The sequence below is a fragment of the Trichosurus vulpecula genome, chromosome 2 (genome assembly GCF_011100635.1).
Source record: "Trichosurus vulpecula isolate mTriVul1 chromosome 2, mTriVul1.pri, whole genome shotgun sequence".
NCBI lineage: Eukaryota > Metazoa > Chordata > Mammalia > Diprotodontia > Phalangeridae > Trichosurus > Trichosurus vulpecula.
In genome coordinates this window covers 67,978,593-67,992,450 of record NC_050574.1, presented here as the reverse complement: position 1 = coordinate 67,992,450, position 13,858 = coordinate 67,978,593, and the positions used below count along the sequence as shown (strand labels likewise).

Here is a 13,858-nt window from a genome sequence, read left to right as displayed (position 1 = left end):
CGCTTCAGCATGGGTCTTGCTTCTGGCAACAGGCATGACCTTCAGCGAGTCCCTCCTCCTCCCTGTGCCACAATTTCCTCTGTCAAATGAAGGTGTTGGCCCAGATAATCTGCTTTCACTCCTAGGAACCTTGTTAACCAGAGCTCCAGGAGCACCATGGTGTCCAAAAAAGTTAAGGGGCTTTCCTAGGTCTGGTTGGAGGAACTGGGGACATGTTTGGCCTGGAGAAAAGAAGACAGAGAGGGGAAATCAAATGTGCGAAGGGCTGTTGTGTGAAAGAGGGATTAGATTTGTCCCACTTGGTCCTGGAAAGCAGAACCAGGAACAGTGGATAGAAATTGCAAAGACACTGATTTAGGCTTGAGGTTGTTGAGGGGGAAAAAACCAGGGATTTGGGAATCCCAAAACTAAAGTTCCCAGGACTAGAGTTCCCGGTTGAGGGGGAGTACCCCCTCATGGACCCCAGTACTGGAGAGGGTCAGGGCCGTCGGGAATGAAATCACGATCTCAAGCATTCTTTAAGTCAAATTAGCAAAAGTTTATTACACTTTACAGCAGGCAAGAGTTGTTAGGGTGCCTGCAACCGTTCAGGAATGCAGAGGAATTTTTTATAAAAGGTTTGGCAGGGGAACCGCCTGGTGTTTTGGGGCAGGATTAGGAAGTGGTTAAGGAGTGGTTAGTTCTTAAAGGAACATGCACATTTAGTATCTACTGCACAGGTGTATTACCCAGAGTTCACCAGGAAATAGTGGGGAGGAGTGTTGTTAGGAGGTGTGTTTTTTTTTTACTGTGAGTCACTAAGTTAACTATTGGTCAGGGCTAACAAGCAATCTCTATGTAGCTTCTCATCTAATGTCTTGTTAGACAAAATACTATGTCTAAGATACATATTAGAAAGGTCAGTAAGTAGCAAATATGGTAATAACTCAGTATGCAGTCAATTATCAGTACACTGGGAATCAGTCTGTAGAGAGGCACAGCTGCTTACCGAGGAAGGAGCAGACATAAGCTGGGGCACGCTGCCCTTTAGCTAGAGAGAAACTACCTGGGACAGAATGTGTTTTAGAACTGGGTGTAGTTTTGGAATTGGGGTTCAGGCACAGGCACCCAAGCAGAGGCTATTAGAATTAGGGTCCAAGCACAAGCACCCCATCAAGGTCAGGGGAAATTTCCAAACATTTAGAGCAATTCAAAAGTAGAATGGGCCAGGGCTGCCTGGAAAGATAGTGAGCTTCCTATCCCAGAGGTGTCTGAGCAGAGGCTGGGCGATCCCCTGTCAAATGTTAGGTAAAGAGGATTTTTGTCCAGTTCACTTCCATCCTGGCAGGAATGTAGTAACGAAATGAGGGGGAGAGTAGCACGGAGCTCAGGTACCCGCACAGCCTACCTAAGCTCTTTATAACACCTGACGGGTGTGTGATGGGGAAGAGGGGGTAGGCGGTGCTTCTCTAGGCTGAAATAAAAGGATCCTGGCTCCCTGCACCGCCACCGACTCTCTGGCCAAGAGCCTGGAGGAGTCCCCCGCCCGCTGCGCCTTTTTGGGATCCGGTCCTCAGGTGCCGCGCCGTTGCTAAGGCGACAGAGGCGTCTGCGGGCTCCTCCCCCTCGGCGGCTGCGCAGTAGCCGGGCTCAGGCTGATTGGCAGCGGCGCGCAGGCGGCGCAGGGCCGGTGAGAGTCTCAGGACCGATGGCGGAAAAGAGCCTAGGCACCGAGTTCCCGGAGCCTCCCGGCGTGGCGCGGAGTGCCGCGCTCATGCAGCACTTCGCCGCACGGCTGGGCGCCCAGGGCCGGCGGGTGGTGCTCATCACGTCGGGCGGCACCAAGGTGCCCCTGGAGGCGCGCCCCGTGCGCTTCCTGGACAACTTCAGCAGCGGGCGGCGCGGCGCGGCTTCGGCCGAGAGCTTTCTGCGCGCCGGCTATGGGGTGCTGTTCCTGTACCGCGCGCGCTCCGCCTTCCCCTTCGCGCACCACTTCCCGCCGCAGACCTGGCTCGCGGCGCTGCGGCCCGCCCGGGGCGAGACCGAGGGCCCCGAAGGCCGCCTGCTCTTAGAGGCCGAGGCCGCCGCGCTGCCGGGCTTCGCCGAAGCTCTGCTCAGCTACCAGGAGGCCGCCGAAGCCGGCACCTTCCTGGCCGTGGAGTTCGCCACCCTGAACGACTACCTGCACCTGCTGCAGGCCGCGGCCCAAGCGCTCAGCCCGCTCGGTGCGTGGGGAGGATCCAGAGCCAGCCCCGCGCCGCCTCCCCCGTGACCTTGACTCCCCGGGCCGGCGTGCTCCCTGCCCGCCGCCGCCAGCGAGCCCCCGGGGGGCCGTCCCCTGCCCGCCTCCTCCCTTCCCTGCCCCTCCTCTAGCCGCGCAGCTCCGGAGCTGGAAGGGACCTTGTAGGCCCCCCGGCCCGCTTAATAATAACCACAGCTAGCATTTATATAGCGCGTACTCGTGTGCCAAGCGCCGTAGGGACTGCCATCATCCACATTTTAGAGATGAGGAAACCGAGGTTAATCGGCCTGCCCAGCGTCACATAGCTAATACGTGTCCTAAAAGCAGAATTTGAACTCACACCTTGACACCCTCCCCCCCAGGTCAGGCCTTGTATCCACTGTGCTTCGTCACTGTTTTCTTTGCAGGCTCCTCTGCAATGTTTTACCTTGCTGCGGCTGTGTCGGATTTCTACGTGCCTGCCAATGAAATGCCTGAGCATAAGATCCAGTCCTCTGGAGGCGCTTTGCAGGTGTGTAAGACTTATTTTTGCCATCGAGACCATGGTCCCTGTGTCTGAGCATGGACCAGCTTGCTCTCTGCTTGAATTATATCTTTCTATGGTCAGACTGTGATATATAGGCCAAAGCAGTGTGGTCCAGGATGCTCATAAATCTAGAGACTCCAAAATAAACTATCTAAATCGGCTGTACATTGTGTTAGTCCATAATATGCGTGTATTTCTTTCAAATCTGGCTTATATAAAATCCAAGGACCATTTATAATTAGTGGTATTTTAAATAATATAACTGTCTTGTTTTATTTTAGGTGTGTGCTCTGTGTTTAGAATAATGTATTAACTTCTTTTGTGGAAAGATAATAAGAAAATTTTATCTATTCTTTTCACATAGACATATCTTTCTTCCCAAGCTTTAAATAAATTTATGTGTTAGAGTACCTCATGAATTAGAGAAGCATTTTCAGTTAAATAGCATTTATGAAGCACGTACTATGTGCCAGGCATTAAAGCTGACCTTTCTATCATACCAAAGTAATTTTTGCATACGACTTCCTATTTATCCGTTTCCTCAATGGTAGAATAAAGGACCAGGAAAAGGGAATAATCATTTATAAGTACCTGCTGTGTGCCAGGGGCTATGCTGAGCACTTTTCTACTTCCGCAGCTATCATTGTTTATTTTATCTGCCTGCCAAATCTCATTTTTAATGACTTTGGAAAATATAGTGGCTGTTGGCAATACTTAAAAGCCCATTCTGCCTCTTTTCCTGCCTTCATGCGCTTCAAGCAATGTGCCAACTATTGTGCTAGGTATTAAGATTACAGAGCCAAAAATGAACATCCCAGTGCTCAAGAAACTTGCATTCTGTTTGGGGGAAGACAAGGTGTATGATATACACGTATAATACATATGTAAGTACAAACAAGGTAACTTTGGCACTAGCAGCAGGGGGGATCTGGGAAAGCCTCATGTAACAGGTGGCATTTAAGCAGATAGTTGAAGGAAATTTGGGATCCTGAGAAACAGGTGAGTTCCTAGTGCCTTCCCTGCCTGGGGGACAGACAGCCAATTTGGCTGGACCAAAAATTGCATGGGGAGGAGGAATGTATGATAAAGAAGGAAAGAAAGATTGGGCTCAGGTTGTGAAAGACTTTAAAAATTACCAAATGAAGGTGTTTGTATTAGATTCTAGAGAGCTGTTGGAGTTTATCTGTCCAGCAGGAGAGTAACATGGTGAGACCTGTGGTTAAGGAATATTTTGGCAGCTGTGTGGAGGATGGATTGGAAAAGAAAGGGACGTGAAACAGGGAATCCAATTAAGAGGCTGTGGCAGGAGTCTGGGTGGGAGGGCTAAGGGCTAAATTAGAATGGTGGACGGGGAGGGGTGGGGAGGGAGAGTGGGGCATCAAGGGTGACTCTCAGGTTGTGAACCTGGGTGAGTGGTGGGGGAAGTTTATTAGAAAAGAGGTGTATGTAAAGAGAAAGCTGTTGAGTTTGAAATATCTGTTGTTCAGCCATGTCCAATTTTTCATGACCCCACTTCGGGTTTTCTTGACCAGGATGCTGGAGTGTTTGCAGTTTCCTTCTCCAGCTCATTGTACAGATGCAGGAACAGAGGCAAACAGGGTTAAGCGGCTTGCCCAGGGTCGCACACTAATAAGTGTCTGAGGCTGGATTTGGACTCATGAAGATGAGTCTTCCTGACTCCAGGCCTGTTGCTCTGTGCACTGTGACGCCACTCAACTGCCTACAGGATGTAGATTTCACAATGATGATCCATCAAGTGATGGTGCAGGATTGGAAACTTGGTAGAAGGACCACTGCTTGGTCTGTGTGTCATCTGGGAGTCATCCACACAGAAACGATAAATGAAACTCATGGGAACTGGTGGTTCTTTTAACAATGCTGAGTAGGAGACGAGTGCTTAGTGAGAAATAAAATAAGTACCTGAGTTCTTGGAAAGATGATTGGTTGGTTATAGAGGGAAACATGAGCTAAATTTGAATGCTAGCATGAAGTCTTATCTTAATCTATCCTTACGAACTTGAGATCTGGCAGATCCTACTTGGAAAAGCTCTTGGTAATTTAGTATGGCTCTAGAACAGACACTAGGCCTGTCATCCAAGAACATGCTTGACTAAACTTACAGCCATCACCAGGTTAGATTCCATGTGATGAATGTTTTTTCATGTGTAACTAGGGAAAACTATGTCAAGGTTATTTAGACATGTCAGGAGCAAGAGTAGTCATACCAGCAAGATCACAAATCTTTGAAGTAGTAGTCTACATAGTAGTCCTGTTTTCTTTTGAATGTTGGCCATTATCTGTTTTTTTTTTTTTGGAATAACCCCCTATGACATTAAAGAGCAATTAAGTTTAGGGAATCATGCTAATTAATTTAGTTTTCCCCTCATTGTTCTTTGACAGGTTTAAAATTCAGCCCAATCCACAAATATTTAGAAAGCACCTACTATTCAAGTCATGATGTTCAGCATTAGGGATATGAAGATAAATGGAAAACTGTCCCTGCCTGGTATAGTCTTACATACCGCAGAGGTGTATACCATGTGCCAACATAAGTTTATACATGATCACTTGAGAGTGAGTGAAAGCCTTTCCAGAGGAGGTAGCATACAGTGGGAGGCTTGATGTACAGTTTCTTCAAAGACTGGGGGTAAGAAGTGATACTGAGCTCAGTGAACCACTATTGGGCCAGTTTAGATAAAACTTTGCTTCCCAAACCTTAACGTACTTTTAACAAACTTAAAGGGGACCGTGGAATTAAAGAGCATGTGTTAATGTTTCATGTAGATGTTGGTAAAAAAAAAAAATTCTCAATTAAAAATAGAAATTTAATGTACTTTAAATTCCCCAGGAAAAGTTTTGTTGGTCAACGATGTCCATCTTGAAGGTTGCTACAAGGGGAAATTTTGAGGTTACCTTGGACATGGCCACTCTTTTAATTCAAGAAATCGAGGAATGATTGTACTAGAAGAGAGGTTAAAGCATGTCTGATATTCAGTTCATTGCCCACCTGCCAAAAATTGTGGTGTATTGATCAGTCTTCTGTAGTTAATTATAAAGCTAGATTAGAATACAAGGGTGAAAGTCTGGATAAATATAATAATGGAACCTCTCTCACGGGCTGGTGCTAGGAGGACAGGACTCACATTTATTGAATGTGTAACCTGACCTTGTATTGGGCTTATACAGACACAGACTTCAAGGCACATGATTGGCACAGACTATCAGCATCCTCACCATATACATCATAAAAGTTCTGCCGTACTTAGTCTTTTCAGCCAGACATCCAAACAGCTGCATTTTGAAAGAATGCTGTTATGACTTCAGTCTAGTGGGGAGGTGTTCAGCAAACCTGAACAGATGTGCGGGTGCAAATTAGCCAGTTACGCTGACAAAAACATGGACCTTATATGTGCCAGCCCTTGATGGTCTCATGTGACCTTATGCTCTTAATGGCATTTTCATTTCTCTTCAAATCTTACTGTAATGCTGGAGATACTAATCAGAAAACCATTTTCTCCCCTAGAAATACACTGATGAGATTAATAGGTGAGCTGCCTCATTTAAATGATGATATTCTGGAGGGTGAGGCTAGATGCCCTTGAAAGGCCCATCCAGTTCTAAGGATGGCTGAAATTGGCAGTGTCTTTATGAGCAGGAACCTCATTCCAGACGGCCTTGGTTGTTGTTGACAGGGAACATTTTTTTCCCCTTGTGTTAAACCTTTCTTTTCCATTGCAGATAACAATGAAGATGGTGCCAAAAATGCTTTCTCCTCTTGTTAAAGATTGGGCTCCCAAAGCATTTGTAATTTCCTTTAAGTTGGAGACAAACCCCTCCATTGTAATTGATCATGCCCGGAAGGCTCTGGAAACTTATCGTCATCAGGTTGTAGTGGCCAATATCCTCGAATCTCGGAGGTCCTGTGTGGTTATTGTAACCAAAGACTCAGAAACACAGTTGTCTCTTTCTGACGAAGAAATGGAAAAAGGTATGGAAATAGAAGAAAAGATTGTGAGTAACCTACAGTCCCGACACATAGCTTTTATAAATGAGAAAAACTGAGACAAAGAGTTTGTTTCCCAAATCCAAAGCTTGAATAACAGGGTGGTACAGAGAAATGGAAATCATTTCATTAGGAAAAGGAAAATCTGTAGGAAGGTGAAAAGAATGTTGGAATAGAAAGGGAATATTTAATTTCAAGACAATTTGATTTTTGTCTTTTGATGGTATTTGATGCTTATTAAAAATGAAAATTAAGGCAGACTAGTTCTGGTTTTATATGACTAAACTTGCCACTTCAAGTGGGAAAAGGAATAAAGGGGATATAGTTCTCATTTTCTATATAAAATATTTTACTGCAAGCTAAGTAACAGTCTCAACAAAAAAAAAATCCAAGGACAGAAGGAATAAAAGCCCAGATAAAACCATAAACTCCAAACTTTTTATATTTTGATTAAAACGTGTCCATGTACATAAACTTTAACAAAGTAATTTTTTTTGTTCTGTGTTCTTTTAGTGTCTTCCATCTGTGTAATTAAAAGTTTTGTTGCTTTTCAAATATGATAGTGATTGATATTTATTATATTAAAGTGAGGTGAGATACCACCTTATACCCATCAAAAATTGGCAAAAATAGTTTAAAATTATAAAACTCAATATTGGCACAACTGTGGGCAAACAAGTATGGCATTAAATTGTAGATATCACTGTCTGCTCTTTCCATGTTTCTTTGTATTCTTTAATTCCCGCTCCCTCTGGTCTCTTACCATGATTTATTCCACCATTTTCCATTTGGTTATAGAGGAGATTTTCAGTTAAAGTACAGTTATCCCTTCCACATTGAGACTTTCCCCATTGAGGTTTTGATATATTGGGGGTTGGCATAAGAAATTAAATGGGAATTTTGGGGGGAGTTTTGCAGAAGTCAGCAGATGACACAGAGCCTGTCACCAAATACTTAACCATATTTTACAGTAAGGTATTGTAAACACCCCATAAAAGAAAAAGAAAATATTCAAGTTTTTTATCTGCCATGAAGGGAGGGCCAACAATTCTTATGTGGATTTTCCAGATTGCAGGAATGCTGTCCCCTTACCCTCCACCTTCCTGCGTGTGGAAGGGATAGCTGTAGTTATGAATACTTTAAACACAACCATAATTTTTTTTTCCCTTTTAATAATGCCCTTAGGTATAGTTCTTGAAATGACACCACTTGATCAAGGGGTATGATCCCTTTTGTGAGTCATACTGTATATATTTTTAAAGTAGTATTTTATTTTTTCCAATTACACATAAAGACAATTTTTAATATTCATTTAAAAAAATTTTGAGTTCCAAATTTTTTTCCCTCCTTCTGTCACCTCCTCCCCCCTTAAAATGGTAAGCAGTTTGATATAGGTTATATGTGGCATCACATTGCAATTGTTTTTGCAATATTAAAACAAGATTGCACCAGTTCACAGCTCTGCCAACATTGTCAGTGTTTCATTTTCTCTGCAGCCCTACAAACATTGAATTTGGTAATTTTTAATGATCTTTGCTAATTTGTTGGGTACATGGTGGTATCCCTTTACACTTCTATTTTCAAAAAGGTTTAACTGGGAATCAATCGTTTCCCCTAAAAACACACTTTGTCCATCTTACAAACAAGGAAGCATTTGATTCATGAGTGGTCACAGTTTCATCAGTGTGTGCACAAAAGATAACCCAGTTGTAAGTGTGGCATTTGGCAGAGCTTGTTTCATAGAGCTATGATGTGAGAATTCACCAGTTATTGGACCTTTTTATTTTGAAAGTAACTTTTTCCGTCCCTGAATCCATCACTGAGCACAATGTCTCAAAAGCTATTGATGCTTTATGTTCAGTATGTCTCATGCACAGAAACTGTTAGCCAGCCAAGCAGGCAGCTGTGACATCAGTGCCCTTAGAGTTACACTTTCAGGATCCTTTAGCTTCAATCACTACATGCTGGAGTGTCTGGGGAGGAGGGGAGGCCCTACTAAAGTTATGGGGCTTTGGCCTGGGCCCTAACCGGGCCTGGAGCAGGGGTTTAGGATCATCAGACTTAAAGCATTCCCTATGTAATCCAGCTCACAGTAGTAGTCCCAAGTGCAAGGCTCCCAGAAACCTGAAACTATTGCCCTGATTTATAAATTGGGAAATTGAGGCTTCTGTGAGATGATTATGTAAGTGTATTTTTTTTTCTGTTCCTTAATTCAATTTTAATTGCAAAGCAGGATGATCAATTCTTAACTTTGGTTATACATTTAACCAATGACTTTGAAAGAAAGTAGTGCTCTACTGATAATCTTTCCATCCCTACCCACCTTACCCACCATTAAAAAGTTGGGAACGACTTGAGCACCTGGAGTTGGTCTGGTTACATCTGTGCCCAACCAAAACTGCAGTGTGGCCTAGAAGCAGGAAAGGATTCAGCAGGTACTAATCAGAGCCGAGAGGCTTCGTGTAATGGCTGGAGAGAGAGCTGGGTTCTGGTCTTGCCTCTGACACATGCACTTTGTGGTTTGGGACGAGTTATTTGGTCTCTCAATGCCCTGGGCCAGACTCCAAGACTATTTGCAGAGAAGGTGGAGGACAGTCAGGTGCTCCCTCTGCCAGTGAAATCACAGATACATTTTTTTTTAATTGATCACCTACTGTATGCAAGGCCTTATACCTGGTGCCATGTGTAATACAGGGTGGAGGGAGCCTAAAGCCTAATAGAAAAGAGAAGCCTTGATGTCAGAGTACATTGAGGCACAAAATGGGGTGGTTTCAGGAGAGGGACTGCTGGCTAGCTGGGGACTTCATAACTAATTGACAAGTTAGTTACAGGTTGCTAGGCTGCTGTTACAGGAGGGAAGGACAACACATTTCCCAGACCAGCATCTTCTTCTCTCTAGACCAGCTTGGGTCGGTAGTGTCTTATCCACATACCTAGTTTGTCTTATTAGTTTGCCTATGTTGCCCACTGTTGGCACAAGAATTAGAGGACCATTTCTGGCCACTACTTCTTCCAAAGTAGGGTTTTAACCCAGACTCTTAAAAAGTGAAGGCAGGCTCAAGTTAATTTTTACATTTTAAATTTGCTTGAGGTTGCAAAAGCTTGCACATAATTGAACCATGATTGCTTGGAACCTTAGCATTATTCCTTGGAACCTTGGAAAGGACCTTAAAGATGAACCAGCCCAAACCCCTCATTTTACAGATTAGGAAATTGGGGCCTAGAAAGGGAAAGAAACTCAGCACAGTGTTCATGTCAGATCTCCTAATTCCCACTTAAGTGTATGGTTTATACCGGCTACCTCCCCTAAGCTTTTATTGAGCTCTCCGAGGAAATGGATCCTGAAATTCTAAGACCTTCGGATGTAAAACCCTTCCCCAGGAATGTGGGCATGCACTGTCTTTTGCCATTGTTCCACCTATTTCCAACTTGGTTGCCATTGCCTCCAGGAAGCCTTCCCTGAACCCTGTCCTGTTATAACGAGACTTCCCACTTGGACTTTGAATAGCACTTTGCACCTCTATTATGCACTTTTTGTGTAATGTGTGTTGTAATTAATTACCTGTGTCCTCTACCTGCTAGACTCTGGTCATAGAATCTGAGTGTGAGTCTTGGCTCTGACGCTTTCATTTTGTGACCCCGGGCAAGTCACTCAACCCCTATGTGCCTGAGTTTCCTCTTTTTCTAAATGGGGATATTTGTATTACCTACCTCACAGGGTTGTTGTGAGGAAAGCCCTTTGTAAATCTTAAAGCATTATGTAAATTATTATTCTCATTACACACAGTACTACATGCTCTCGGGGCCAGGAAAGAGCCCCTTGGAGAATCCCCTGAGCACACTCATAGATTTTCTTCCCCTATCGGGGACTTAGCCAACTTGCAAGTATTTATTAAGCAACTACTCTGTGCCAGGCACTATTCCAGGTCTTAGAGATACCAATATTAAAATGAAAGCCTCACTCCCTGGGAGCCTTTTATTCTACATAGGAAACAACATGTATACATGTAAGAAAATAAAAACTACAAACCGAGTAGTTGGATGGCACGCCAGTTGCTGTTGCACATCAGGGAGAATTTTGAAGGGAGCTGGGGATTCTAAGTGGGAGATGAGAGGGGAATGCGTTCCAGGCGGGAGTGAGAACCTTTGCAAAGGCCAGGTCTGGACCTCACAGAACCAAATGACCCTCACTTGGGGTTTCCATAACCAAAGGGCCTTTGGCTCCTCCCGTTGCTTGCTGTCCCATCCCTTTTCCACCCACTCTACTAGAATCATCCCATACCAACTCCTCCAACTGCCCCTCACTATACTTCCTTTTATAGGCTCACATTTCTGCTCATGAGGCTGTTTGCTGGTCGCAGTTCTGTGAAACCAGCTCCTAAGCATCTCTATTCTCCTCTCTCCTCTTCCTAGTAATTACTATTTACTCCCCACCAGTTCTGACCCTGACCTCTTTGTAATCTCCTGCCCATTTACCAAAGGAGCAAGCAAGGCCAGGAAAAGAATTGGAAGGAGGCCCAGAGTTACTACCACTCCTTGATCCAGATGGATTACAATGCTGTAGCCACCCCTTTCTGCCTTCTTGTCCTATGCAATTTCTTCCCATGACCTTCTATAAATGCAACGTGCACCCAGAGCACTGGAGGCCTTTCTCTGTTAGGTTATTCCTCCTGTAGTATATCTGCTTATTGGACAAGGATATCACTTGTATACAGAACCACACAGTGTCATAGTTGGAAGGGACCCTGATGATTCTTACTTGAAAAAGAACTCCATGCAAAACCTGTCCCTCTAGTGGTCAGCTAGCCTTTCTTGGAGACCTCCAATGAAAGGGAACTTGCTGCCGCTGTGGGAAATGGCCCATTTCACTTTGGGATAGCTTTCTGTTGTGATGCCTACATTTGCCTTTCAGTGTCCACATGCTGCTCCTAATTCTGACCTCTGGAACAAGTCAAATCCCTGTTGTAGGTAACAGTACTTAAAATACTTCAGAACAGCCATTAAGACCCCCAAAGCCTTCTCTTCAAGATGACCAGTTTCATATTAAGTGCCTACTGTGTGCAACTCACCTTTATAATTCTTTACATCCCCTGCTGTAAAAAATTTCTTGATCTCAGTCCCCACACCCCAACTCTCCTATCCATTTAACCCACCATCATTCCTGTCCTGCGTTGTCTAATTACTATTTTTCCATTCTGTAGCTAGGTCCGTATCCAAGACTCCCAAGGTAACAGGAACAAGAAGGTAGACTATGAGTTTAATTTGTATTTAAGACAGTTGAAAAAAACTGGGCCTTATCACTGTATTGAATAGATAATTGGTTTGTAATAATGCTCATCGTGTGGTGCTGCTGTATGTATAACATGCTAAAAGTACAGCAGGAACTGTGGAGAAATGATTGAAACATGTTTGAAAGGACCAGGATGTTGGGTTCTAGAGAGACTCAACTTAGTAAATGTTTGTTGAATGAATGAATGAATGAATGTATTAGCTCCATAATGGCCCAGAAAAGTCACTCAGGCCAAGGTGGCAGCTTGTCCTGAAAGTCATTAAGTCCAAAGCAGATTGTACCTCAGGAGACAAGCAGATGGGTGTCTGTCTCTAGGTGGCTTTGTAGAAATCCTACCCAATGAACAGCCGAGGGACCAGTAGTCCAAATGGGAGAGCACCCACCTTTAAAATGCCACATAAACAATATCCTTTCAATGCTGCAAAAGCTTTGCAATCAATGCTGATGTGATAAAGCTGTCTATAGCTTTCCAGTGAAATGGCAGAATTCTTGTTATATTACTATAACCCATACTTGTATCAAAAGCTTTCCAGTGTCATGTGGATGATACATATATGCCTTGTCTTATTCTGAGTCTCTAATAAATGCCTTTGAGATTTGAAAGTGTTTGCATTTTTATTTTTGATAAGAGGAACCTCAGTAAGAAGTAACTACCAAGACAATCACGCTTTTTGCTATTACTGGAAATGAAAGGGGGTGGGGGATGGGTTCCCCAGTGGGTTACTCTAGGCAGTTTTGTACTTGTATCCCTTTCATTGGTCACCGTGGCCGGTTCATCTCGTGGGGGTCAGCCTTCTCCTGGCCAGTATGGCCCTATTTAGGCCTTTACAATTTGGTCAGCCAGCTCAACACTGGCAGGGCCTTCATTCATCCCGGCCTGAAATGAACTAAGCTTCTGGTCACTTTTGTGCTCGGAGGCCTTGTGAAAGGGTCGGCAGTGACCGGGCACTAGAATCACTCTGGCCTTATTCTGCCAACCTTCCCATCCTGTCACCTGCAGACTTGAAAATCACCATCTAGGTGATCGCCATCTAGGCTTTGCCCCAAGTTAAGGATTTTTAAAAACCCGTACGGGACAAAGGCTCCTTAAGGCATTTCATGATGACAAGAAGACAGCTGGAGTCAGAAGACCTGGGTTCTAATGCCGTCTCTGCCACTTACTACCTTGGGCAGGTCACAACCCCCCTGGGCATCTGCCAAAATGAGAGGTTGGATTAGAAACGGGGGATCTGAACGTTCACCCCTAAATCCTATAACCTAAAACCCTTCCAAAACCTCCAGATATCCGTGAGCCCGGATGGTGTCCCCCGCCCCCAGTGGGTTCCACCCACGCGAGAACGAAGACCGGGGCCCTTGGGCCAAAATTCTCTCCCGCTCCACCTGCTTTCTCAGCCTCCCCTCCCCCCCTCCTTCTAAGGGCAATGGTACGCTCCGTAACCATGGCTACCGCCAGCCGAGCCCCGGGACTGGAGCGGTTGCCATGACTCCCGCAGAGCCAGTCGGCCGCTGCAGTTTGGAGTCGCCGACAGTCCTCCGGGAAGCCTCTGCCGGACTTCGGTGAAGGGGGTGTTTTTCAGCCTTTCCGCAGAACCAGAGCCGCTCGCAGCCTCGACATCTGGGAGAGAGGCGCCTTCTCTTATCTCTTCCCCTTTCTTTCCCTCCCTTCCACCCTTTCTCTGGCCCCCAGCCCCTCCCCCCACCTGGTGGAGTGAATGAGTGCGTGAGGAGAGAGGCCTTCCAGGCTGCAGGGGTGTGCGCGCGTGCCCTCGAGCCGTGCGTGCGCGTCCCTGGCCCCGCGCGCGCCCCGAACTGTGTGTA

The 13,858-nt window shown here is 45.1% G+C and overlaps 1 protein-coding gene across 1 annotated transcript; it reads left to right on the top strand.

The window, feature by feature from the left end:
• Positions 1 to 1,642: 1,642 nt before the first annotated feature.
• On the top strand, positions 1,643 to 12,643 carry PPCS (phosphopantothenoylcysteine synthetase). Its single transcript, XM_036744657.1, has 3 exons — positions 1,643 to 2,204; positions 2,629 to 2,732; positions 6,486 to 12,643. Exons 1-3 carry the CDS (start codon positions 1,688 to 1,690, stop codon positions 6,807 to 6,809), a joined length of 945 nt encoding a protein of 314 aa, XP_036600552.1. The 5' UTR covers positions 1,643 to 1,687; the 3' UTR covers positions 6,810 to 12,643.
• The last annotated feature ends 1,215 nt before the right edge of the window (positions 12,644 to 13,858 follow it).

What these genes read in the sequence shown, in the direction of transcription:
- PPCS (XM_036744657.1), top strand. Translation starts at nt 1,688, where the DNA reads ATGGCGGAAAAGAGCCTAGGCACCGAGTTCCCGGAGCCTCCCGGCGTG. An exon ending in CCAAGCGCTCAGCCCGCTCG is followed by an intron (nt 2,205 to 2,628) that starts GTGCGTGGGGAG and finishes TTTTCTTTGCAG; the next exon opens with GCTCCTCTGCAATGTTTTAC. An exon ending in CCTCTGGAGGCGCTTTGCAG is followed by an intron (nt 2,733 to 6,485) that starts GTGTGTAAGACT and finishes TTTCCATTGCAG; the next exon opens with ATAACAATGAAGATGGTGCC.